The sequence below is a fragment of the Quercus suber genome, unplaced genomic scaffold (assembly GCF_002906115.3).
Source record: "Quercus suber isolate HL8 unplaced genomic scaffold, Cork oak 2.0 scaffold_593, whole genome shotgun sequence".
NCBI lineage: Eukaryota > Viridiplantae > Streptophyta > Magnoliopsida > Fagales > Fagaceae > Quercus > Quercus suber.
In genome coordinates, this window is record NW_027070038.1 from 149,943 (window position 1) to 177,462 (window position 27,520).

A 27,520-nucleotide genomic window follows, 5' to 3' on the forward strand; every position below is an offset into this window, starting at 1 on the left:
ATCGAGTATACAACAAAAGAACCAAGAAGGTAATGAAAACTATAAATGTTGTTAAGGATGAATCTTCAGAGTCCGATTCTAAGAAACTTAGTGAGGAAATCCCCAAATAAATCCTTCTTCCTGAGCCCAAGGACGTTCAAGAAATTGTTGATCAAGAGCCCGCATCTCTAAGTATTCCCGACACTCTAAGTGTTATAGAAGGTTCAGCAGACATACCTACTTCACCTGATTCTAAATCCCATGAAGAGAAAGGACCTTCCTCCTAGATTAAATTGAATCATCCTCCCAAAGTTATTGTGGGAAACATGAATAAACTTACACTAAGGAAGCATACAATTGATAAATGGGTTGCTAATTTTGTGTTATATTTTTGTTATTTGTCGCAGGTTGAACCCAACAAGGTTGAAGAAGCTCTTCAAGAAGAAATTTGGTTTGAGGCTATGCATGATGAACTGCTTCAATTTTAAAAGAATGATGTCTGGACTCTAGTACCTAGATCGGAAGGTGAGCACATTATCGGCACAAACTGGATATTCTGCAATAAGACTGATAAGAAGGGTAATGTGATTCGCAACAAGGCTCGTCTTGTGGCTCAAGGATACTCCCAAATGGAAGGTGTAGACTATGATGAGACATTTACTCCGGTAGCCCGTATAGAGTCTATCAGAATTCTTCTAGCCCTGGCATGTCACTTGAAGATCAAGTTTTACCAAATGGACATAAAGACTACTTTCTTGAATGGGTTCCTTAAGGAAGATGTTTATGTGGCTCAACCAAAAGAATTCATTGATCCACACATTTTAGATCATGTGTTGTACCTCAAGAAGGCACTTTATGGCTTAAAATAAGCCCCTAGAGCTTGGTATGATCGACTTACACAATACTTGGTGTCACATAGTTTCACACGAGAAAAAACTGATCAAACTCTCTTCATCAAAAGGGAAGATGACGAGTTGATAGTTGCTCAAGTCTATATTGATGATATCATCTTTGTGTCGACTAAGGATGAACTTGTGCTCATAGTTTCTCAAAACTCATGCAGGCCGAGTTTGAGATGAGTATGATTGGAGATTTGACTCACTTCCTTGGTTTGCAGATCCGTCAACAAGCGTTAGGTATATTCCTATCTCAATCAAAATATACTAAAAATCTTGTGAAAAAATTTGGTTTGGAATCTGCTAGTTTTGTTAAAACCCCTATGAGCCCCAATGTTAAACTCACTATTGATTTGTTAGGTAAAAGTGTTGATTTATCTCTTTATAGAAGCATGATAAGTAGTCTTTTTTACCTTACTGCTAGTAGGCCTGACATTAGTTACAGTGTGGGAGTATGCTAGATATCATGCTAATCTCAAAGAGTCTCATATGATTGGTTTGAAAAAAATCATAAAATATGTCAAAACCATTGTCGACTTTGGTGTGTGGTATAGCAAGGACACAAATGGTGTCTTAGCTGGGTATTCTGACGCAGACTAGGTTAGGAACGCTGATGATAGAAAGAGTACATCGGGGGGTTGTTTTTATGTGGATAATAATCTTGTCTCCTAGATAAGTAAAAAGCAGAATTCCATCTCATTATCCACTACAAATGCTGAGTACATCATTGCTGGTGGCTGTTGCACCCAACTTCTATGGATGCAAAAACTCCTTGATTACAGTATTAGTCAAGAGCATTTTACCATCTTCTGTGACAATACCAGTGCCATCAACATCTCTAAGAATCCAGTTCAACATTCTCGAACTAAACACATAGAGATTCGACATCACTTCATTCGAGAGCTTGTCGAAGATGGTACTCTCACTCTTGAGTTCATTCACACTGATGATCAAAAGGTTGATTTGTTCACCAAACCTCTTAATAGCAAACAGTTTGAATTCCTTTGCCAAAACATTGGTGTTATCTCCATAGATTGATCTCTTCTTCTCCTCCTCCTTCCTCATGCATTTACATCTAGTTTATGCTTCGCTTTGTTTAACATTTTTTTGTTTGTTTATTTTTCAGTTTTGCTTTATTTTGTATTTCATAAAAATAAAAAAATAAAAAAATAAAAAATTGAAAAATCAGAAAAATACAAAAACAATGAGTGTTTGTGTACATTGGTACTTATGTACCTTAGATGGCCATTGAAACAAAATTTTCTAAACTTGTATCATTTGTAGTTTAGATGAGCATTTCTATACACAACTAAGCAAGTGAGTTTTGTGGCTCATGTTTGTGATGAGTAAGATTAAGTAATATATTGTACTTAACACTCGTATCACTCTTTTTGACGAGAATGACTAGAAAATCCTAAAAGAAATGCATAAATAACCATCTCATCACTATTGCCTGCCAATCATGATATGACATCTATATGTTTTGGCATAGCAAAAGTGCAATGTCAAAAGCTTAACATCATTGGTATTTCTTTTCTCTCTCTTATATGCCCATGCACGGTATGCTTAACAAAAGAAAATATGCAAAGAAAAATAAAAGCAAAAAGAATCAAAATGTTTTATATATGATTGTAAGCATGTCTTCTAGGAGATGTGGAAGTTATATGATGTACCTCGAAAGTAATAGTCTCCATCAAGCAATTATGATTGTGTGTGAGTTAAAGTAATTTTCTCATATCTCAAATCATCATAACATGTAAACACTCATGCAATCTTGTGATGTTTTTCACACACAACATGTAATATTCTTTGCTACTCTTGATACATGTGCAAGTAATATGTGTTAATGTATGCTCACTAAACTATCTTGACTTGTTTTTTAAATATAAAATTGGTTAGACTTATTTAGTGTGTGTGTGTGTGTGTGTGTATTTTGGATTTAAATAATTGACATTTTTCTTGATGAGAGATGTTTTTGAGAGCTTAAAATATTTTTTGGATCTTTGGTTGAGTAGCATGTTTGATTGCATTCATGTCTGTGTTTTTCTATTCTTTGAAAAACTGTTTTTCAGCAATCTCGACAGCTTCTCGATACCTCTCAACAGCAAGGCTATCTATCGAGCCTCTTAAGCTTCCTTTCTCGATAGCTATTATCGCATTTTCGATCCATCGAGGTTTTTGAGAATCAGGTTCAATAGCTACTCAACAGATTCTCGATCCATCGAGGAAGTTTCTGTATGCTCGATAGATGCTCAATAGCTTCTCGATCCATCAAGGTCACATTGTTGTATACACCTCTTGATAGCTTCTCGATAGCTCTATCTCGCTTTTTTTAATTCTCGACAGCTATCGACACCTCTCGATCCATCGAGAAACTGATATTTCTATAAAAAGGGTCAGTACGATTCTTTTCATTTTCTCTGATTTCTCTCAATAGAAACTCTCTCCTCTCTCTCCCAAACACCTTAAACTAAAACTCTTCACTTACCCCACTTGATTTTCAGCCTAAATCAAGTTTTCTTTATCTGGTATGATCCATTTTCTCTATTTTATCATGCATTTCATATTTTCTGACCTAAGTTTTGGGTTTTTGAAAAGTTTTCGAGGTTTTTCATGTTGAATGAGGTTTTTGTGAAATTTTTGGGATGGGTTTTTGTTCAAATGATTTTAAATCATCATGCATTGCATCACATGTGCATTTTAACTACGATTCATGCATTTTAGATGTGTGAATATTATGTTGAAATGTTGTGTGTTAGTAGGTTTGGATTGGGCTGAGCCCGTGATATTTTTACTATTGCATATCACATGCTCATGCATTTTTCATGCATACGTACCTTCGTTTCTTTATATTCTTATATTGAACTGTTTAGTGCTTTTCTACATGTCTCAATCTCTCCCTCTCTCTTTCTTGCATTAGTTTGCTCTATGCTAAACGCAAATCTACTTCGTCTCGAAACCATCTTCGTTCCGGGGCATCTTCTTTTTCTTCCCCTTCTGATTCTACTCCATCTCATATCCGGTTTCGTGATGATAAACCCCGTAAGGACTTTTCGGAGAACTTCTCATAACGAGGCATTCATTCGAAACGCCAAGTCGTTCTATCGGATTTTTTCAATATTAACCTTCCCACTATTATCTACAGTAGGGTTTGGAAGTCACTGTGTGGCATCCTGGTCACTTGTCCCTCCATGATCATACAGGAATTTACTCTAATATGCACAGATTCGATTATTTAGTACCTCATTTTGTCACTCGCGTTAGAGGTACGCACATCGTAGTCACTCCGGATCTTATATCCAAGGTGCTACATGTACCAATAGTAAAGTTTGCTGACTACCTCAGTTGTGAGCGTATAAGGACTGTGTCCAAAGACGAGCTCTCATCTCACTTTTGTGAGACACCTTCATCTTGGGGTGACTGTCAAAACACCCCTTGCTCGGGCTTTCCAAAAGGTCCAAGGTTTCTTAGCATGGTAATGACATTTGTTCTTCATCCATTGTCTCACTATAACTCTATCATAAAGCCTCATGCTCAATTTTTGTTATTCCTTCTTAAGGGACTCACTATTGATTTTCCCCTCTCACTTCATTCTTTCCCTCATAGATGTCTATAAGGATACGATGACCTGTGATAAGCTTATTTTCCCTTCAGCTATCACATGGATTCTCTGCCATTTTTTTGTCTCCTATCTAGAATCTACACACTTTTCCCCTATGTGTGCCATAAACGCTGCTACCGTCAGACAGAGCAAGGCCCAGCTTCGACCGAAGCGGCCACGAACAGAGACAGCTACTCCTCCAACTTCTTCCGCTCCTTCCACGTTCGCACCTTTTTCATCGGTGGGTGGTGTGACCCTCAAGGCGATCATGGCACAGCTGCAGCACATGGATGCTCACCTTGACACACTTAGTGATGAGTTGTGTCAAGTGAACACTCATATCAGTGATGAGTTGTGTCAAGTGAACACTCATGTCAGTGATGAGTTGTGTTAAGTGAACACTCATGTTAGTGATGAGTTGTGTCAAGTGAACACCCATGTCAGGCGTATTACTCAACAACAGGCTCACCTTAATGGCTTCGTAGAGTCTCCCTCTCCTTCTCCAGAGGCATCTAAGGACGAGGACGATAATGGTAACTCTGGCAACGATGATGATGATGAGGATGAGGATGCTAGCTCTTCCGGTGACGATGAGATGACTGCTTCATTTACTTACTCTTTGTCATTCATGACAAAAAAAGTGAGTAGTTTTGGATATGAAAGTAATCATGTACATATGGGGAAGGTTAGCATAGGAGATTTTTGTTAAAAAAATGTTTATATTTTGAGGGATGTAGTGAGGACTTATGTATTTTTTTTCTTACTTTCTAGATACATGGCTCTTACTTTGTGATAGCAAACCTAGTACTTATGATGTTATATATATATGATAAGGTTGTTATTACAGTTCTTTCACCTATCTCTACATGTGTTGTTTATTTCCTCTCTTTATGCAAATGCTTCTTATATATTGTATACAATATTTTATTTCTATTTCACACTAAGATGTCGTGATGAGTTTTGTTTAAAGTGTTTCAGAAATACAGGTTGTCAAAGTCTTCTTGCCATAAACTCTCTTCTTGCAAAGTTTTTCAAAAGTTCGTGCTAGGATAGATTTTATTGTATTCAACAAGTGAGTATAAGTTGAGTGACTTATGACTTCTCTCATATGTTCATTTGTTTGTTGTGGTTTTGTCACGGATTGCCAAATGGAGAGATTGTTAAGACATATGTGAATCATGTTATGTTAGGAACATATGTCAATATAGAATTGGCTAATCCTTTTACAAAATGCACTTTACTTGTAATTGGGTAGATCTAGGATGAGTTTAATGCTTCAAGGAACAAGGTTTCAAGTTCAAGTGTTAAAGTCATGCAAGTTTATCCAAGAATCAAGTGAAGAAGTGCTGAATTTTAAAGTTTGATAGCTAGTTTGACAGCTAATATCTATCGAGGTTTAAAAGGCTGTTTAAGCCTGATACTCAACAATTGCTCGATAGATAGGGTACCTATCGAGATTTAAGAAAATCATTTTTTTAGATCTGATTTCACTCAAATCCTTGTATAGATGTTTGGGCTTTCTTTTCTCACCATCCTAAACATATATAAGGATTATTTTAAAGGCCATCACAGCTGATGCACCTCAATGCAAAAGTTTTTCACAAGCATATTGTGAATCGAAGACATATGCCCTAATTCATCTTTCTCTTGAAAAAGCTACTGCGTTTGTACGCCATAGGGTTTTGTAACTAAGGAGTTTTGTGATCTTCATCGTGTTATTGAACTAAAGAACTGTGCAGCCAACATCCTTCTTAAGTTAGTGTGTAAGCTGTGTACTGGGATCCGCGCATCAAATTAGTTAGTCACGTATTGGGAGCCATGCATTAAAAGGAGAGATTGTTACTAGTCCAATTAGGTATTGGGGTAAGGGTTCAACTGTAGGTTAGTATAAGTGGATTCTCGGGAGTGGTGACCTTAAAATCACTTAGTGGGGTCTTTGCCATGTAGGTTTTCTCTATTCGTAAACAAATTACCGTATTAATTTATTTTCCCCTGTATATTAACTTAGTGATTTGTTTGTACTACCACACTTATTGCATGCTAATTGAATTAATTAATTAACTTGCTAATTAATTGGTTAATTTATCACAAGGAGTCAATACATTCTTAGCCTATCAACGCTTCATGGGATCTCCACCCATCTTATTTGGCCACTTGAATTATGGCTCATTCTTTATCTTCTCCAGGATTTCATGTACAGGCTCCTTGAACACCGTGTTAACTACCTAGGCAGTAGCAGGCCCAATATGCCTAGCAAAATCTCTCCTAGGCCTATTGTTGTTGTACCTCGGTCTAAAATATCTTCGGTCTTGAGTAATTACCTTCGCCTTCCCCTTTTCTTGCTGGTGATCCTCTTCAACCCGTTTATACTCATCAATTTGATCCATTAGCTGATGCACACTTTGAGCAAGCTTCCTAGTCAAGGACTTCCTCAAATTATGCTCAGTAGGCAGGCCGACCTTAAACGTGTTTATTGCTATAACATCAAAATTTCCATCTATCTCGTTAAACATCTCCCAGTACCTATTTGAGTATGTCTTCAAGGTTTCTCCCTTTCGCATAGCCATAGATAGAAAGGAATCTAAAGGATGAGGAACTCTACTATAAGTGACAAATCGGGCCCCAAAGGCCCTGGTAAGCTCTTGAAAAGAGCTAATTGATCTTTCCTCCAACCCATCAAACCATCTCATTGCCACTAGCCCTAAATTATATGGGAATACCTTGCACATTAAGGCCTCATTCTTTAAGTGGACAGCCATTCTTTGGTTAAAATGGCTAACGTGCTCCACTGGATCCATCCTACCATTATACATGGCAAATGTTGGTTGAGTAAACCACCAAGGAAGTTTCCCCCCCTCAATTCTTTAGGTAAATGGTGATTTTGAAATTTGGTGCAAAGCCGTACTAATAGCATCATTTCCTAAGCCCCTATGGGCTGGGCTTCTGCTCCTTCGTTTATGATGGCAATCTTCAACATAAGAGAAAGACTCACTAGGGGGGAGTCCTTGATCTGGGTCTATAACTGTCATCATCATTAGACTGAGACTCTGAGCTTGAAGGAGTCCCCCTCCCTTGCTTACGGCATAGCTTCCTCCATAAATGATCTATCTCCAGCTGCATGTTTCTGGTGTCTTCTCCATAGGACACATGACTCCCACTTCTAGAATGACTCCTATTGGTATGAGTGGTGTGTACACTAACTTCACGATTTCCCCTTCGTTCAAGATTAAAGAAATGATCTTGACGTTGGGATCCTATAGATTTTTCACAGTTTGGCCCTAATCCCACCACGATTGAACAAGCTCAAGAATGTTCAATTTCCCATAGACGATGCCAATTGTAAGAGCACGTTTTGCTCCACAGCCAAAAAAATGGATGGACAATGGCCCAATGAGCCCAAAACAATGAATTTGTTAGACAGTGGGCTTGAGACTGAACGCTCAATGAGTTAGGAAGATATTGTCACAATAGCATAGTTATTAGTGGAATGAACAAATTGTTTGAACAAAAAAGGCTCTTCTCAGTCAAGTCCGAGGAAGGTATGTTCTTATATATTTCTCTTAGACTCATACAAAAATTACTGTTCTTGGTTACATAGTCATACTTTCTATGGTTTTTCTCCCCTATCTTTCTGTAAAGGAGTTCATCCCTTTTATACTTCATTTATTTCTTTCATCTTAGCTCTTCACGTGTAGAACAGACTACTAATCTTCTTGATACTTGTCTTATTAGCACCTTCCTGAAATCTTTGGCGTTAACTATAAGGCTAAAAGTTACTGTTCAGGTATTACTTTCACATTAATGCGACCAGGAGGTTAGATGTAGATCTTTCAATGCGGTGATAGTAACTTTCTTCTCAGATATTTCTCACTTCTCTTTTGTCTTATATCTTTCTGACGCTTATCCATCCAAGCACGATTGCCTGCTGCCCATTACTTAATGGGTAGTCGGACTTTAGGCCTCCGTACTGTTGGCCGAGGTAGCATTGCTTCTCGGACAACATCACTTACTCATCATGTCCTGACCTCTTCCTCGGTCTAATATCTATCTGCCTTCATTTGCACTGGTCTATCTTCGGGCTATTTGATGTCCCTTGGCGCGGCCCATGGCCCAATATTCTCAGTTGGGTCCTTCATCCCTATAATTATGATAATCAAAACTCATAACAAACTTATACTAAATATGTATAATTTATTCTCTAAATTTTATTGTAGATAATTTGTTCTCCCTAAAAATTAAACAATTTCAAAAAGTAATTTCCATCACTCAATTTTTACATATATATAATTTTATCATTTTTTATTGATATTATTCTTTTATGAAATGGTCATATTCTTCTAACTATTTTTGTTATGCATTATATTTTCCTTTTTTTTTTTTTTGGTACAATTATAAATTTCAAAGTTATTATTCAAATTCTCATTCTCTTAAGGAGATTATTATGATAACCAAATAATTAATAGTACTCTCAACCCAAACTTGTATTTTGCCATTCTTAAGAAGGTACACCGAATTGTACCGAAGTTATCTGAAATGGACCAAATAGACCAAAGTGGACCGAATTGATCATAGTGGACCGAATAGACCTAATTGGATCGAATATACCTTAGTGGACCGTATGGACCAAATTGGACCGAATTGATTGAATAGGCCAAATTGGACTGAAGTAGAACATATGGACTGAATTGGACTAAATAGACAGAATTGGATCGAATTGGGCCGAAGTAGACCGAATGGACCTAATTGAACCAAATTTGACCGAATTGGACCAAAATTGATCGAAGTGGACTGAAGTAGACCGAACCAGACCTAATTGATGAAGTGGATCAAAATAGACCGAAATGGACCGAATGCCGATTTGTAGATTGTGTTTTGATATAAACTCAATTTCTTACTTCCAAAATAATCAAATTTTAACTCAAACAAAATCAAACCAACCAAAACTATGAGAGAGAGAGAGAGAGAGAGAGAGAGAGAGAGAGAGAGAGAGAGTACTTATAATAGGGAACTAAAAAACATGACACCAAAACGTATGAGCCCAAAATAAAGTTTTAAAAATCACAATTATTCATTAATATAAAGTAGAGTTATAAGAAAGAATAAAAAAAATGAAGAGAGAGAGAGAGAGAGAGAGAGTAGCCACTTTTCAATAGAGAATGTGAGAGAGAATACTAAGAAATTTATAGAAAATTATATGAGAAGAAAAACAAGTAAAAATAAAAAATATTGTAATAAACACCAAATTATCCAAGTCATGTTATGTTATGTAATAAAATAACATTATATTCTTATATATTTTCTTTATATATAATGCAATAGGATAACATCTATGAAATGAAAGAGACAAAAAAAGATAACAACTTAATCACATCAACCCAAAGTAAAGTTCCTAATAAGTTTTTTTTTTTTTTTTTTTTTTTNCTAGGAGTTGGGTTGTCACGTTTACGACTCTGGTAGCGCTCATCCTCGTGGGAGAAAGTTTCGCTCAGGGGTGTTTTCGACCTTTGCCTGTAGTCGTCATCATTTTCGTCGACAGAGGGTAAGTCAGGGTTGGGCTCGGATTGCCTTCGCCGTGCATGGCGCAGCTTTCTCTTCAAATCATCTATTTCTCGCTGCATGGCCACCTTATCGTCCTGTCTCTGGGATGCGTGACTCTTAACCTCTTGCGATCGCATGGCCTGGTCATTATTGTGCCTCTAGGGCACGCGGCCGCTTCTATGGGTGTGGCTTTCGCTAGTTTGTGAGGTATGTACGCTTCCCTCTCGAAATCGTCTGTTCTCCTCGTCTTGGCCATGCCCAGTGTCACCATAGTTATTCTGAAGCTGGGATCTAGCCGGTTCATGCCGATGGGAACTCCCTTGGTGAGGGTCTGATCCTACCATGCCTGGCTGTTGTCCTTACTAATGCACGATTTATTCCCACAGACAGCGCCAATTGTAGGGACCAGGTTCGGGCCTTCCAACGTGTTAAGGGAGTTGACCTAAGCCCAGCTAGCCCTGCAATTAATTTGTAGAGAGCGGGGTCAAGAACTAGGCCCTAGTAAGGGATACAATGACCATGCATGGTATCTCGTAGATGAAAATGAACTATGATGCTCCTCGGCCTTTCTCTTGGGAGCTTGCAGTTCTTATTACTTCTTTGGTGATTGGTTACAATTGCTTCCAGGAGAATGCCGATTGCTACCGTCTTCTCCTCCCTTTTTTCCCTTTTTTCTCCCCCCTTTTCCTAAGAGGGATCCCTTACTATATATACTCCTTTCCCTATTGATCCTAGCCCTACATTTGTTGAGCAACCAGGCCACTACTTGAGTACCTGTCCATCAGCCACCTTCCCATTCTTCCTGTGGGTTACAACAACCAAGGCAACACTGTTCTGTAATCCCCTCCTCATTAATGCGGCCAGGACGTTAGTTGTGAGCATTTAATGTGGAGGTGACAGCTCGTCTTAAACTTGCTCCTCCGCCGTGCTCCTATTGTTGACGCGTGGCACTTGCTCTTTCCTCCTCAGATATTCAAGAAGACCCCCTTGATGGTGTGGTGCTTGTGCACTTCTATGGTCTCAGATGTCCGAGGACAGAATCGTCCTCGGACCAGCTCCTTGGACACTGGATTTCTTACTTTTATCCTCGGACCCTACATACATCCTCAGTATAGGCTTTTGGGCCTGATTCGAAGTGGGCCGGGGCTGCCTGACTTTCTGGCCCCACATATATATATATATATAATCAAATGGTTGATATATGTGTGTGTGTGTGTGTGTGTAGATACATATGTATGTACGTTACTGTCTATATATATGAACAAGATGAGTGGTAGAGATCATGAAAATTTGACAACTAATTAATTTTGGTTGTATCTATTGTCAAAATTTTAGTATAAAACCATATTCATTCTTGGTTTTTTTTTTTTTTTTTTTTAATTTTATTATTATATATATTATATATATATATATATATATATTTATAATGATTATATTAGTTGGTTTACATAATACACATGTTTTAAATTATACAAGAAATATATATAATTTTTAAAATTGTATACCAAACACCATAAAACATTCTTAAGATCATTTTCAAGGTCATTATCAAACATTGGAAATAAGACAGTTTTTTAGAAAATACTTTTTGAAAAATAAACCATTTTTTAGAAAACGTTAATGCTAAAACAAACAGAGCGTGAAAGTCTTCCTCTCATTTAGCAAGATAAGCGAGGTGCATTTGATTTTTTTTTCTCCCTCATCCCTTTAGAGCGTTGCCATCAGCATTAGTTGTGCTAAAAAAAAAAAAAAAAAGAAGAAAAAAAGAAGAAGAAGCTATTTTGACACATTAAAAAGAAAGTTTATTTATTTTAACACACCAATTTACAATTCACCTACATCACATCTCTTACTTTTAACACATCACCATTAAAATAACCTAAAATAAGATCAACATCTATATCTATATATTATTATTATTATTATTTATAAAAGCTAAAACATAACATTTATTGTTGCTATGCTTTTGTTGAATAACATCAGGGCTACATCATCCACTCATTTCCAACATTCTCTTTCTTATTTTTAACTCTCTTATTTTGTTATTAATTTCTCAATTTAATGTTATATTTTCTCCAACTTTTCCTCTCCCTTTTACTTTTTCATTTCCCCACTACTGTCTATCTTAATATCACTTATCCTCTATTCTTTTATCTTCCTTTATTTTGGGCTTTTCTTATTCCCCCCTTCCCCCTCTTACTATAAATTTCAATTTTTAATCTCATTCTATACATAGTTTTCCCACACACAAAATGTTATTTCTCTATCTCTCTCTCTCTCAATTTATTTTTCCATTTTTTGGTGATTTTTTTTTTCCTTGTATCTTTACTTTAGGTTGATGATTTTTTTGGGAGAAATTATACCTTACCCACTTATAGTTTGCCCGAAAAACACTTTGCCTACCTGTGGTTTAAAAATTAACATTTTACCCATCTGAAGTTAATTTCGTTTGTCTCCCATTACCCACCTTTGTTAAAAACAGGGATAAATTTGTATTTTTGTTACCATTTTATGTCTCAATCCTCTCAAAACATTAAAAAAAAAAAAAAAAAAAAAAACTGAAAAATCAAGGAAAAGAAGATCTAAAAGCTAAGTTTTGTAAAAATTAAAACCTAATTTTAACATCTTCTTTTCATGCATCAACTTTTAAATCTTCTATTTCAAAACCTTCCCCTTTTTCTATAGAACTAAAAGTTAGAATAGAAGATCTACATGACCAGACAAAAAAATGGAATTAAGGATCACTTTGAAATACTTACATGGAGAGAACGGTGAAGAGCAAGACCATCAAGAACATTAGGAAATAATGATGATCCAAATACTTCATAAATGGCCAAGAGGCACTGCTTGGCTTCTTCATGATTTAGAAAATTCCAAATCCCGCCCACACAGCAACCAAACTACCCCAATTGCATAACCATAGGCTCCTGTAAATGCCGCAGACTGGAAAAAAAAAAAAAAAAAAAAAAAAAAAAAAAAAAAAAAAAGAAGAAGAAGAAGAAGAAGAAGAGAAAAACACACTAAATCAATCCCATTTTCCTTAACCCACATTATTATTGTTGATTTTCTAAAAAAATTCTATTTTCTAATAACATCATGGTTGACTGCTCCAAAAAAATTTGACATGTGCTTGGGAGTTGGGACCCTTATATATCCAGTTATATTACATGATGTGGGTTCTATCCTCACCAAGAAAAAAACACAGAAAAGCAAGGATGAATCATGTTATGTATATCCTCCTCAAGAGGCAATGTAACTTACAGCCCAGTAATGCTTGTTCCAAACATTGTAACTTCCTTTGTAGTAATGGAAGTGGTGCAGAGGATCAGCCCTCTTGAAGTTTGGTTTCTCAGTTGACACTATACATTTTGGTGAAAACAAAGTGGTGTAAACCAAGAAGAGAACAAAAGGAAGAAGAATCCCATTTGGATTTAAAATAGATCTAAAAGTTGATATATGAAAAGAAGATATAAAAATTAGGTTTTAATTTTTATAAAACCTAGCTTTTAGATTTTCTTTTCATTTTTTAAGTTTTTTAAGTTTTGAGAGGGGAGAGACATCAAAGGGTAACAAAAATACAAATTTATTATTGTTTTTAAAAAAGACGAGTAATCGGAGACAAACGGAGCTAACTTCAGGTGGGTAAAGTATCAATTTTTAAACAATAGGTAGGCAAAATGTTTTTGGGGTAAATCACAGGTGGGCAAAGTGTAATTTTTCTTTAAAAAAAAAAAAAAAAAAAAAAAACTTATTAGGAACTTTACTTTGGGTTGATGTGATTAAGTTGTTATCTTTTTTTGTCTCTTTCATTTCATAGATGTTATCCTATTGCATTATATATAAAGAAAATATATAAGAATATAATGTTATTTTATTACATAACATAACATGACTTGGATAATTTGGTGTTTATTACAATATTTTTTATTTTTACTTGTTTTTCTTCTCATATAATTTTCTATAAATTTCTTAGTATTCTCTCTCACATTCTCTATTGAAAAGTGGCTACTCTCTCTCTCTCTCTCTCTCTCTTCATTTTTTTTATTCTTTCTTATAACTCTACTTTATATTAATGAATAATTGTGATTTTTAAAACTTTATTTTGGGCTCATACGTTTTGGTGTCACCTCAAGAGGAACCTTGACATGTTCGCATAGGATCCCTGCAATGCCCTAGGGATCGATCCATCCTTCATCTGTTACCACCTTAACATCAACCCGTCTGTGACCCCCAAAAAGCAGCCGCCCCGACGCCCGTCAAAAGAGCACGCCAATGCAATTAGGGAAGAGGTCAATAAGCTTAAGCGCGCGGGGGCTATTAAAGAAGTTTTTTACCCCAAGTGGTTGGCCAACACTGTGGTGGTCAAGAACAAAAGCGGGAAATGGAGGGTTTGCGTAGACTTCACGGACCTGAATAAAGCATGCCCAAATGACCCCTTCCCAATGCCACGAATAGACCAGCTGGTAGATACAATCGCAGGCCATCCTCGAATGAGCTTTCTAGATGCCTTTCAGGGCTATCATCAGATCCCACTAGCCTCGAAGGATCAGGAGAAGACAGCCTTCGTGACACCCATCGGGAACTACCACTACAAGGTGATGTCATTCGGCCTGAAAAACGTTGGATCTACTTATCAGAGGATGATGACAAGAATGTTCAAGCCGTTGTTGGGCAAAACCATCGAGGTCTATATTGACGATATGGTGGTGAAGAGCAAACTGGTGTCCGAGCATCTGGGGGACCTCGGCTGTATATTTGACGTCCTAAGAAAGCACAAGCTACGACTAAATGCTTCCAAGTGCTCGTTTGGCGTGAGATCTGGCAAGTTCTTAGGCTACATCATTACCCACCGAGGGATCGAGGTTGACCTCTACCAAATCAGGGCTATCCAAAACCTAAGGCCTCAGCGAAACCCCAAGGAGATCCAGAAGCTCGCTAGAATGATCGCGGCTCTGAATCGATTCATTTCCAGGTCGGCTGACAGGTGCAGACCCTTCTATCTCCTGATCAATAAGTGGAAAGGATTCGAGTGGTCCGAAGAATATGCCATGGCCTTCCAGCAACTCAAAGAGTACCTAGCCTGGCCACCCATCATGTCTAATCCAGAAGCCGATGAGGTCTTATACGCATACATTGCCGTGGCGCACCACGCTGTGAGCCTGGTGCTGATACGAGATGACAGTGGCGTTCAAAAACCAGTCTACTAAGTAAGCAAGTCATTGCACGAAGCCGAGGTTAAGTACTTACCCTTGTAGAAAGCCATACTCGCTGTGGTCCACGCTATGCGAAAGCTGCCCCATTATTTCCAGGCTCACACGGTGGTCGTTTTAACCCAATTACCCTTGAAGTCCGTACTTCAGGCTGCTAATTATACGGGAAGAATTGCGAAGTGGAATACCATCCTAGGGGCCTTCAACGTTAAATACATGCCTCGGACCTCCATAAAGGGCCAGGTTCTGGCAGACTTGACGGCAGAGTTTGCTGAGCCAACTATAGAAGTGGGGGCCGAGGGAAGGATCTTTGATGAGAAGCTAGTTGGAGCAGTCTCCGTCCTAAGGTCACCATGTTGGAAAGTATATGTTAATGGCGCGGTAAACTAGAGAGGGTCAGGAGTGGGACTAGTCTTAGTATCCCCTGAAGATCATGTCATAGAGAAGTCCTTGAGGCTCGGATTCTCGGCCATAAACAACGAGGCCAAGTATGAGGCATTATTGCAAGGAATGGTCATGGTACAAAAGATGGGAGGAAAGTCAGTGGAGATATTCTCAAACTCGAAATTAGTGGTAGGGCAGGTAAAGGGAGAGATGGAGGCCAAAGACTCGAGAATGCAAGAGTACCTGAGCCAGGTCAAGCGCTTGCAGTCGGAGTTCAGCCCCTTCAGCTTGTCTCACATTCCCAGGAGTGGGAACAGCCACGCCGATTCGTTAGCCACACTCGTGACTTCCTCGACAGGGGGTCTGCCTCGGATCATACTTATGGAGCATCTGGAGAGAGTGAGTGAGGTGGCGAAGGGAGCAATCCCCATCCATCAGGTTGGGATGGGCCCCGGCTGGATGGACCCCATAATGAGATTCCTCAAAGACGATGTTCTGCCCGAGGAAAGGTCAGAGGCAGAGAAAATACGAAGGAGTGCTTCTCGGTTCTGGTTGTCTGAGGACCACAAGTTGTATAGGCGCTCCTACTCTGAACCATACCTACTGTGCATCCACCCCAAAGCAGCAGAATTACTGCTCGAAGAGCTGCACGAAGGAATCTGTGGGAGCCATACGAGAGGAAGATCCCTGTCCCACCGAGCCGTCACGCAAGGATACTGGTGGCCAGGAATGTAGAAGGAGGCCCTAGATTATGTCAAAAAGTGTGACCAATGCCAAAGGTTCGCCCCGAATATTCATCAACCCGGAGGGGCCCTCAATCCTTTGTCCAGTTCATAGTCGTTTGCCCAGTGGGGCTTGGACATTGTAGGACCTTTCCCCAAAGCGCCAAGGAATAAGAGATATCTCCTAGTGGCCACGAACTACTTCACCAAGTGGGTGGAGGCAGAGCCCCTGGCCAACATCAGGGTCGTGGACGCAAAGAAATTCCTTTGGAGGAACATTGTCACACGATTCGGTGTCCCGCATACCCTCATCTCGGATAATGGGCTCCAATTCGATAGCAAGGCCTTCAGAAGGTACTCTTGTGAACTTGAGATCACAAATAGATACTCAACGCCCGCCTACCCTCAAGGAAACGGACAGGCCAAGGCTGTCAATAAGGTCATCGTCAATGGGCTCAAGAAAAGACTGGCTGACGCCAAGAAAAGATGGGTAGAAGAGCTGCCCCACGTTCTCTGGACGTACCGAACTACGCCCAGGCAATCAACAGGGGAAACACCTTTTGCCATGACTTATGGTGCCAAGGCGGTGATCCCTCTGGAGACAAACTTCCTAATGCTAAGGACGAGCTCTTTCACTCCAGGTAGCAACGACGAACTGCTGGGGAGGAGCCTGGACCTGGTTGACGAACGAAGAGAATGAGCAATGGTCCAGCTGGCCTATTACCAACAAAAACTCTAGTAGAGATATGACGCCAATGTAAAGCTCAGACCACTAGCATTGGGGGACTTGGTGCTGAGGAAAGTCGTAAGGGCTGCCAAAAACCCTTCCTGGGGAAAGCTGGGACCTACCGAATTACCTCAATAGCAGGAATAAGTGCATACTATTTAGAAGATTTAGATGAAAAACACGTACTTCGCCCATGGAATGTAAATAATCTGAAAAGATATTATTATTAATGAAAAAGTTTCTTTTGATCCAGATTTTAAGCCTGTCCTGATTATGTAGCTCCCATTTCGATGGCCATTCTAAGTGAAACTAACTATTTCAAAAATATCCTAAGGGTTGGACAGAACCAAGGCCTTGCATGGTCCTCGGACTCAAGCCTATGGGGAAACTAACTACTTCAAAAAGGTCCTAAGTGTTAGACAAAACCAAGGCCTTGCATTGTCTTCGGACTCAAGCCTATGGGGAAACTAACTACTTCAAAAAGGTCCTAAGTGTTAGACAGAACCAAGGCCTTGCATGGTCTTCGGACTCAAGCCTATAGGGAAACTAACTACTTCAAAAAGATCCTAAGTGTTAAACAGAACCAAGGCCTTGCATGGTCCTCAGACTCAAGCCTATGGGAAAACTAACTACTTTAAAAAGGTCCTAAGTGTTAGATAGAACCAATACCTTGCATGGTCCTCGAACTCAAGCCTATGGGGAAACTAACTACTTCAAAAAGGTCCTAAAGGTTAGACAGAACCAAGGCCTTGCATGGTCCTCGGACTCAAGCCTATGGGGAAACTAACCACTTCAAAAAGGTCCTAAGTGTTAGACAGAACCAAGGCCTTACATAGTCCTCAGACTCAAGCCTATAGGGAAACTAACCACTTCAAAAAGGTCCTAAGGGTTGGACAGAACCAAGGCCTTGCATAGTCCTCGAACTCAAGCCTATGGGGAAACTAACCACTTCAAAAAGGTCCTAAGGGTTAGACAGAACCAAGGCCTTGCATAGTCCTCGGACTCAAGCCTATGGGAAAACTAACCACTTCAAAAAGGTCCTAAGTGTTAGACAGAACCAAGACCTTACATGGTCTTCAGACTCAAGCCTACGGGAAAATAACTACCCCAAAGGGGACCTATGTTAGAAAGGACCAGAACCCTACCTAGTCCTTAGGACATAAAGGGTCTGCCCAAGCATACACGCCCTCCCGTTATTATAATTATTGCCATGATTGGCCGAGATACAAGTAAAGTTAAAATTATGCAAGTAAAAAAAAAAAGGGAGCGGATAACATGCAAGCGAATAAACAGCCAGAACAGATAAAAAGGGAAATGAAACTCGCATTGCGATAAGTCCTTAAAAGTTGCATGACAAGAGTTGCATTACATTGTAAAAAAAAATAAAATAAAATAAAAAGACAAAGCAAACGGCAAAGGCAGAGTAGACCGGGGCGCCAAGGGACCTATTCCTTCTACTCAATCTCGCCCCCAGTGGATGGCCGATTAGCGGCAGCCTCAAGGTCCTCTGAGCTCTAGTTTAAAGGGATAGCCTGCAGAGGCACGGCAAGTATGGCTGCCTCCTCGGTGGTGGGGACCTAGGCGTCGGAGGGGGGATTCGCAACCTCTTGGGGCGCCTCCTCGTTGGGGCCTTCCTTTGATTCAGCAACCAAAGCTCCCTCACTCGGAGTAGCCCCAACCTCCTTAACAACCTCTTCAGCCTCAGAGCCATCAAGAGCGGCCTCGCTGATGGTAGGGGGGTAGTATACGCTCTCCGCCTTCCACAAGTCGAACAAGGCCTCCACCCCGGCTTGTTTGAGGGCCTTACCCCAGACCTGGGAACAATAGCGCCAGCATACACCAGGAACCTGAGCTTTGTAGGCGGCTTCTATCTCAGCTACCCCCCCAGCATAAGCTGCCGCCTCGGCATCCTCCTTAGAAGCCAGGGCCTCTTCCCTACCAAAATCCGCCTCAGCCTTAGCCCTCAGGGCCTCGTCTTTGGCCCATTCTGCCGCCTTTTGGGCCCCCTCAGCAGCAACCACCTTCGCTGTCAGATCCTCAATCAGCTCCTTTACGATCATCAGCTGATCTTCCGCCTCGCCCAGACGCCTCGTCTGCTCTTTGGCCTGGTTCTAGGCACCAGCGAGACCCGACTCCGCGCTATCTCGAGCCCTGGTCATCGCCTTTAACTCTTCCCTGGCCGTGGCGAGGTCAGCCTCGGAGGTCTTGAGAGTCTAGGTGGCCTGTAAGCACTTCTCACGCTCCATGTCCAGGGCCCTCCCCTGGTCGTTGGCCGCCGCCTCTAACCTAAAGGTAGCCTAGACAGCCTGCCAGAATAACGAATGCACAATAAGCCAAACTCAGAAAATGGAAGAAAAGTTGAAGTCAGAAAATTCATAAGTACTGGGGTTCTTACCATTCCCAAGTACCGCTTGAGGCTGAGGAAGACCTGTTTGCTCCTCAAGGAATCCAACTCAGCCATATCCGCAGGGAGCAGCAGGTATCTCTCTAGCGCATCAGCCACATGCGCACCTTCGCCCTCCTTAAAATCCCTGAAGGATGCGTCATCCCTCAGAGGCTCCCCATGGAGCATTGGAGCGGGGAGCCAGGCTTGAGCCTCAAGCGGGGTGATGACCTGCCTATCTTGACTTTTGGTGCCTATCTTTATCTGCTTATAAGGCTACAGAGTGTTGTCCCCATCTTGCGAGGACACTGACTTATCCTCCATAAGCCTTTTGCCCTTGTCCTTCTTCTGCTTGGGATCGGTGGGCACGGACCCAGAGGGCAGACTCGTCTGAGGCGGAGGAGGGGGAAGCCTAGACTAGGCAGAAGCCGACCTGGTCTGGGCAGGCTGAGTCTTGGGAGGAGGAGGGGGAAGCTTTGGCTGGGACTTCCTCGGTTGGCCTTCGATCAGATCTAGCAGACTGGTGTGGGATTTCCTCTTGTAACCCATCTCGAGCCGAGGAGAGGTCTTTGACGCTAGGAGGTCTGCTTCGATCAGACAAGGATCGCCCAAGTCTCCAAAAGGATCCTCGAACTGATTGACTTGGTCAAAAATGTCAAACTCTTCCTCAGCGGGGCCAAAATCAGCTACTTCCTCTTCCCTCTCTGGATTTTCCTCTGTGGCCTCGGCGAATCTGTGGGAGGAAGAAGGGCCGGCCAATGTGACGACTTCTGGAATGAAAGGCTCCTCGGGGAACAGAAACCTGTCCTCGGTTATAGTGATTCTCTGCAGCCAAGGGTCGTTTGCTCTGATCACGTGCTTCGGAGCCGCGAACGATTTTTGAACAGGAGTGTACCCCAAGATTTTGTGGGCGGCCCTAACTTGATGGTCAGCTTCGTTCATGAAAACCGCCGCCCTTAGCACTTTCAGCAAATCCTCCCTATTAACTAGGTTGAAGTAGCGCTCGAAAGCGTGCCGGTCTGCAGGAAGAAGACACATTCATGTTAGTAACCAAACGAGGCAAATTACACCAACAATAAAAAATAAATAAAAAATAAAAATAAAAATAAAAACTTGAACCCCCTCCTATTCCCACTGCCCCACCTGGTGTCCCCTCCGTCGTTGGGCAGTAAAGGCCATCGTGCCACTCTCCGAACACAATGAGGAAATCCTCGTTCAGCTCCTTGCTAGACTCAGGGAGACACTGGATAAGCCGTACCCTATCATCCCTTGTCTTTATGTAATACGACTTGCCCTTTAAGAGCTGAAGGTTGTAACACCAGTTTACATCGTGGTGGGTCAACCTCAACCCCATCTTCTCGTTCAAGGCGTCCACACAACCCAAAATTCTTAAAACGTTGATGGCGCATAATGTGGGGGCTAGCCGGAAGTGCGTAAGGTAGTCCCTCATCACCAGCCCCATAGGGATTCTCATGCCCCCTTCGAGGAAAGCGATGATGGGAATCACCACCTCGCCCTCCTCCCTCTGAAGGAGCCACTCCCCCTCCTCACAATACCTCAAGCCCACGTTGCTAGGTATCTTATAGTCGGCAATGAATTTCTCCATCGCCTCCTCAGTGTAGACATACTTCTTAAATCTACCCATCCCAAGTGATGCCTAAAAGAACTAAGAAAGAGCAAATGAAAGAGAAGAAGGAGTAGAAAGGAAGAGAGCTCAGAGAGGGATAGAGCGACTTACACGAATGAGGAGGAGCTCCTCGGACAGGCTTTTTGTGCTGGAGATGTAAGTGAAAATTTAGCTAGACTCAGGATAGACGTGCGAGAACTCTTGATTACGAATGAAAAAGAGGAAAAAAGCAGTTCGAATGGGTATTTATACCCCAAATCGAGGAACCGTGCAGGTTTTCCTGCTCATAAATGCAAGGCGAACCTCCACCGTTAGATTGGCATCACCTCGTTGAACGTGGAGAGCACAGACCCTCCTGAATTTAATGAAGGACACATTACGCGCACCGAAGCGTCAGCAACGCGCCTTGTGCAAATGAAAAGACCCGAGTACTGACGAGGGACAAGACTCGACTGGACATGGAGCAGGCCCGAGGATGTCAAAATCCTTCTTCCCACCCGAGGATGCGGGCAGCAAGATTTTGAGGGGCTATTGTGGGGCCAGAAAGTCAGGCAGCCCCGGCCCACTTCAAACCAGGCCCAAAAGCCCATGCCGAGGATGTATGTAGGGTCCGAGAATAAAAGTAAGAAATCCAGTGTCTAAGGAGCTGGTCCGAGGACGATTCTGTCCTCGGACATCCGAGACCATAGAAGTGCACAAGCACCACACCATCAAGGGGGTCTTCTTGAATATCCGAGGAGGAAAGAGCAAGTGCTATTTGTCAACAATGGAAGCACGGCGGAGGAGCAAGTCTAAGACGAGCTGTCACCTCCACATTAAATACCCACAACTAACGTCCTGGCCGCATTAATGAGGAGGGAATTACAGAATAGTGTTGCCTTGGTTGCTGCAACCCACAAGAAGAATGGGAAGGTGGCTGATGGGACAGGTACTCAAGTAGCGGCCTGGTTGCTCAACAAATATAGGGCTAGGATCAATGGGGAAAGGAGTATATAATGTAAGGGATCCCTCTTGGGAAAAGGGGGGAGAAAAAAGGGAAAAAAGGGAGAAGAAGACGGTAGCAATCGGCATTCTCCTGGAAGTAATTGTAACCAATCACCAAAGAAGTAATAAGAACTACAAGCTCCCAAGAGAAAGGCCGAGGAGCATCATAGTTCACTTTCATCTACGAGCTACTACGCATGGTTGTTGCATCCCTTACTAGGGCCTAGTTCTTGACCCCGCTCTCTACAAATTAATTGCAGGGCTAGCTGGGCTTGGGTCAACTCCCTTAACACGTTGGAAGGCCCGAACCTGGTCCCTACAATATATATTTGATAGGGAAATACATTTTCAATAAGTATAAATAATAATAACTTTTAATTGTCTACTCTTTTTGTTGGTATACTAATTGTCTACTATGATCAACCACAAGTCTTTAATATTACTTTAAATTATGTATTTACATAATGTATCTGCATAATATATCATCACTGCATAATATCGACATAAAGTATCTGCCAACAAATGCAATTCTCCTAAACAATTATCATTCATTATATAACAATATTATTAGTCCATGGTAAATATTGTCCCATGTAAAAGCAATTTAGAGCAATATAGGTATTATGTTTAAAATTTTCATCTTTTACTTCATTCATTCTTTCTTCTTCTTCTTCTTCTTATTTTTTTTTTTATTATTTTTTTTTTTTTGCACTTTATGTACAAAAAAGAAGTAACTTCTGCTTGGAATCCATCAAACCAAAAATTTGTTAGAGAAAAAGGAAAATCAAGCTTGAAATTCAAAGTAAAGAATTGGGATTTTGGTAGAGAGAAATGAAATAATTATAGCTCTAAATTTTTTTCTTTTTTGCAAGTTGGAGCTATTGACCAATCAGTGAAGGAAAAAAAAAATCTAATCAGAGAATTGTGTTACAAATGGGAAGAGAAACACAGAGAAAAATGAGAAGAGAGACAGTTAGAGAGAGAGAGATCTATGAGAAGAGGAGAGACTGAGTTAGTGATAGTGAGGGTGTGAGGAGAGAAAAAGTAAAGGGAAGAGAAAAAAAGTGAGAAAGCTTACCATGAGAGAGAGAATGCGCCAAAAAATTATATTTCCCACGGCTACAGACAAAGATAATATTTATAAGAGGGGTAATTCTACTGTACCCCCTCTTTTTTTTAGGGGGTACGGTACCTGCTAGTAAGCAACCTGATATATCAAGTTACCAAAATATCACATTTGATGGTACCATCCTCACATTGTGTAGTACTAACATCACATGTGATTGTATTTTTGTCACATTTGGTGGTTCCCTTATTTTTTTCTCACATTTGATAGTACCATTTTGACATTATGCAGTACCAACATCACATGTGACTGTACTTTTGTGACATTTTGTGGTTCCTTTATTTTTTTTCTCACATTTGATGGTATCATTCTCACATTGTGTAGTACTAACATCATATGTGACTGTACTTTTGTCACATTCGGTAGTTCTTTTATTTTTTTCTCACATTTGATGGTACCATCCTCACATTGTGCAGTACTAATATCACATGTAATTGTACTTTTGTCACATTTGGTGGTTCCCTTATTTTTTCTCACATTTGATGGTACTATTCTCACATTGTGTAGTACTAACATCACATGTGACTTTACTTTTGTCACATTCGGTGGTTCCTTTATTTTTTCTCTCATTTAATGGTATCATTTTCACATTGTGTAGTACTAACATCACATGTGATTGTACTTTTGTCACATTCGTTGGTTCCCTTATTTTTTCTCACATTTGATGGTACCATCCTCACAGTACGCAGTACCAACATCACATATGATTATACTTTTGTCACATTCGGTGGTTCCTTTATTTTTTTTCTCACATTTAATGGTATTATCCTCACATTGTGCAGTACTAATATCACATGTGACTGTATTTTGCCACATTTGGTGGTTCCTTTATTTTTTTCTCACATTTAATGGTACCATCCTCACATTGCGCAGTACCAACATTACATGTGACTATACTTTTGTCACATTCGGTAGTTCCCTTGTTTTTTTTTCACATTTTATGGTACTATCCTCACATTGCGTAGTACCAACATCACATGTGACTGTACTTTTGTCATATTCGATGGTTCTCTTTTTTTTTTTCCTCACATTTTATGGTACCAGTCTCAAAGTGCAATACTAACTTCACATATAACTATACTTTTGTCACATTCGGTGGTTCCCTTTTTTTTTCTTCACATTTTATGGTACCAGCCTCACATTGCGCAGTATCAACATCACATGTGACTGTACTTTTGTCACATTCGGCATCTCCCTTATTTTTTTCCTCCCATTTTATGGTACCAGCCTCATATTGCGCAGTACTAACATTACATGTGACTGTACTTTTGTTACATTCGGTGGTTCCCTTATTTTTTTCTCATATTTGATGGTATCATCCTCACATTGGGGAGTACTTAGTTTATGAGTCTCTGACTTTCTTCTCCTTTCTCTTAGTTTTTCTATATTCTACGCTTCTCTCTTCAATTTCGTCTCTCTCAAATTCTTCTCCTCCAAGCCATCCATAAGAACCTATCTAAAGCGACGATTACTAAACAAAACCCTAAGCAAGACCCACAAAAGAAGAAACAGATCCTTAAGCCATGAATGGTACCTCACCAGCTCTAGCAAGGGAATTGTTCTTGCCAAACAATAAAAATCCATTGTTTATTTACTGCCCTGCGTTTGTCACATTTGGTGGTGCCCTATTTTTTTTTCCTTACAATTGATGGTTCAATCATCACAGTCGGCAGTACCAATATTGCATCTAACCATAATTTTACATTTGGGCCCATCATTGAAATCACTTTTTTACTTACTAATAACCGCTCATTAAAATAGTAATTTTTTTAAAGTTATTAAAAATTTTAGATCTAAAATCTATAAATAAATAAATAAAAAACAAAAACAAAAAAAACAAAAGCATCCCAAGAAATTAGCCCAACCACAATAATTACTTTTGTTCACAAAAAAAAAAAAAAAAAAAAAAAAAAACAACTANTTTTTAGTGTTTGGTAATACCAAAAAAAAAAAAAAAAGGTCAATAGAGAACTATCTTTAGTCAGCGGAAAATCCTAATAAAAATAAGGCTTATTTTCTATAAGTTGTTTTCCAAAAACTATTTCTGGAAACAATCTCTCTCTTACGCATTGCATCTCTTGGGTCATTCTACTGTACCCACCTATTTTTTAAGTGGGTATGCTACCCACCCAAATCTCTAGCCGCATATTTTTATTAATTCAATCCTGACCATTTGTTTAGGTTTACTACTAAACTTGATACGGTAGAATAGGTAGTGTATAAAATCAAAACAAAAAACCAAAGAAAAGAGAGAAACGAGAGAACGAAAGTCGGTTTAAAAAAAAAAAAAAAGGGAGAATGAAAGACAGGGAGACGAAGAAGCAGATCGTCCACCACAAGCAATGTGCCACCGCCACCACCAACACTCACCATCCACCTCCTTTATATCGCCTGCCATTGCCACTGGTGAGAATTTTTTTTTTTTAGTATTTGAGAATTTGTTTTTCTTTCTTTATTTATTTGATTTGGGTATTTTTTTAGGTTAGCTTTGATCTAGGTATTTTATTATTTAGAAAAGTCTTCTGTAAGAATTGGGTTTTTTTTTATTTTTTTTTTTTTTCTTTTCCTGTTTTTGGGTTAATTTGTCTGGGTATTTTAGCTTGATTTAGTTTTGGTATTTTTTGGGTTATATGTTTGCTAGTTATCTGTGATGATTTGGGGTCATTGAAGAATTATAAAATGAGATAAATTATGTGCCGTTTCCTTTTCTTATTGAATACGGTGCTCACCATTTCTATGCGTGCATCTTTCCATGAATCAAATGATTTAACTCAGTTATCTAGTCCAACACTGAAGTGTATTTTTATAATTCAAATTGTGCATTGAAATTGGCTTCCCCAAATCACTGTATATAATACTGGCTAAAGAGACATTGAAAATTTAAACCAGATTGAATGTACTATCTAAAAGGGCTAGGGGCAATAATAGAAAAATGCTTGCCATCTGAAAGCACAATGCTCTCTTTGTCATCTTAGTTGTGAGGGATACCGTAAAGAGTTTAAAAAGTTCATTAAACTAATATAATTATAAAGTATTTTGTGTTGCGTGATATATTTTAAATTTCCATCCTTAACTACAGAAATGTTGAAAACAACAAATTTACTGGATGGAGTTCGGACCAATTGAAAGAAATAAACTTAGAGTGAGTGTTCTGTTCAAATTACTCTTATTTATGGATGCAATTTTTAAGAAGTTGTTTCTTTGACTTTATGATTATCTTTAATGAAGATCTGGAGGTAATTCCTGGTCATCTAGAGGAGCTCATCCTCCTCCTCCTGGTACACCACATGTTCTTGATCAACACACTACTAAAAAACATTCTGGAGGTAAGTTTGTCGTGAGTGGAGCAGCAATAGTTGGAATAGCTTTGGGTGTATTGGCAGCAATTGGGGCTCTAATTGCACTATTTTCAAGAAGAAAGTCATCTCCTTCCTCACATTTCCTTGATGAAGAGAGATCTAGCCAAAGTAGATCATTTACTCCTCTTGCATCCCAGGAATTATCCAAAGACTTGCCTACCGACATAAGCAACGACTTCAAAGGAAAATTTTCTTTATTCTGCATTCTTTTGTAGGGAGGTTACTATAATTGTCATAATAATGTTGCAGACATAAATTTCTTATTAGGCCTTAAATTTTCCTCTTTGCTTATTCAGATTTGTCCCGAAAAAAAATTCTAGAACATCTGTAGCATGATATTGCACCTTCATTAGTAAAAAGGCTCTGGAATAGAAAGTGTATGCCATGCCTATCCATGTAGGGTCTATGATATTCGGTGTAGATAGACTTGTCATTAACTAAATATTAATTAGTCTATTTGTGGCTGGCATATCTCCTTTGTCTATGCATTCTTTAGATTGTCTTTTGATTACTTGATCAAAAGTAGTGCATTGCTGGGCATTCGATGTCTAGTTCATCATTCTATAATGTTTGATTGATATTTCTTAAGATGGTTATTTTATTTTTGTTGTGTGCCTAGTAAATGTGGACTTCGCCTTGTAATCTAACTAACTAGATATTATACTGGTGATAGGGCATAGGTCAGTGGATTCATCTGCTTCAATTGATATAAAGACTTTGCAAAAGTCTCCCTCAGTTGGTTTTAAGCTTCCACCTCCTGAGTTTAAGCAAACTTATAATGACAATGAGTTCGCTAAACTTCTGAATGCTAGAAAAAGCACCTCCCTTCGTGCTACATCTTACTCTTTGGTAGATTTACAACTTGCTACTGCTAATTTCGTGTCAGGCCGCCTTCCTAGAAAAAGCATCTCATTTTATAATTGAAGAATTACCTATTATTGGGATATGAAGGAGCAATACATCAAGCCATTAGAGATTAACTAT

General features: G+C 39.7%; 1 protein-coding gene and 1 long non-coding RNA gene across 2 annotated transcripts; one reads left to right on the plus strand and one right to left on the minus strand.

The window, feature by feature from the left end:
- Window positions 1–6,701: 6,701 nt before the first annotated feature.
- LOC112008700 (uncharacterized) lies at window positions 6,702–7,235 on the minus strand. The gene has a single exon (XM_024041033.2). It carries the CDS (start codon window positions 7,233–7,235, stop codon window positions 6,702–6,704), a length of 534 nt encoding a protein of 177 aa, XP_023896801.2.
- An 18,214-nt stretch (window positions 7,236–25,449) lies between these two features.
- On the plus strand, window positions 25,450–26,997 carry LOC136063909 (uncharacterized). The gene is made up of 3 exons (XR_010625555.1): window positions 25,450–25,583; window positions 26,257–26,319; window positions 26,406–26,997. It is a non-coding gene; the product is annotated as an uncharacterized LOC136063909 (long non-coding RNA).
- Window positions 26,998–27,520: the final 523 nt, after the last annotated feature.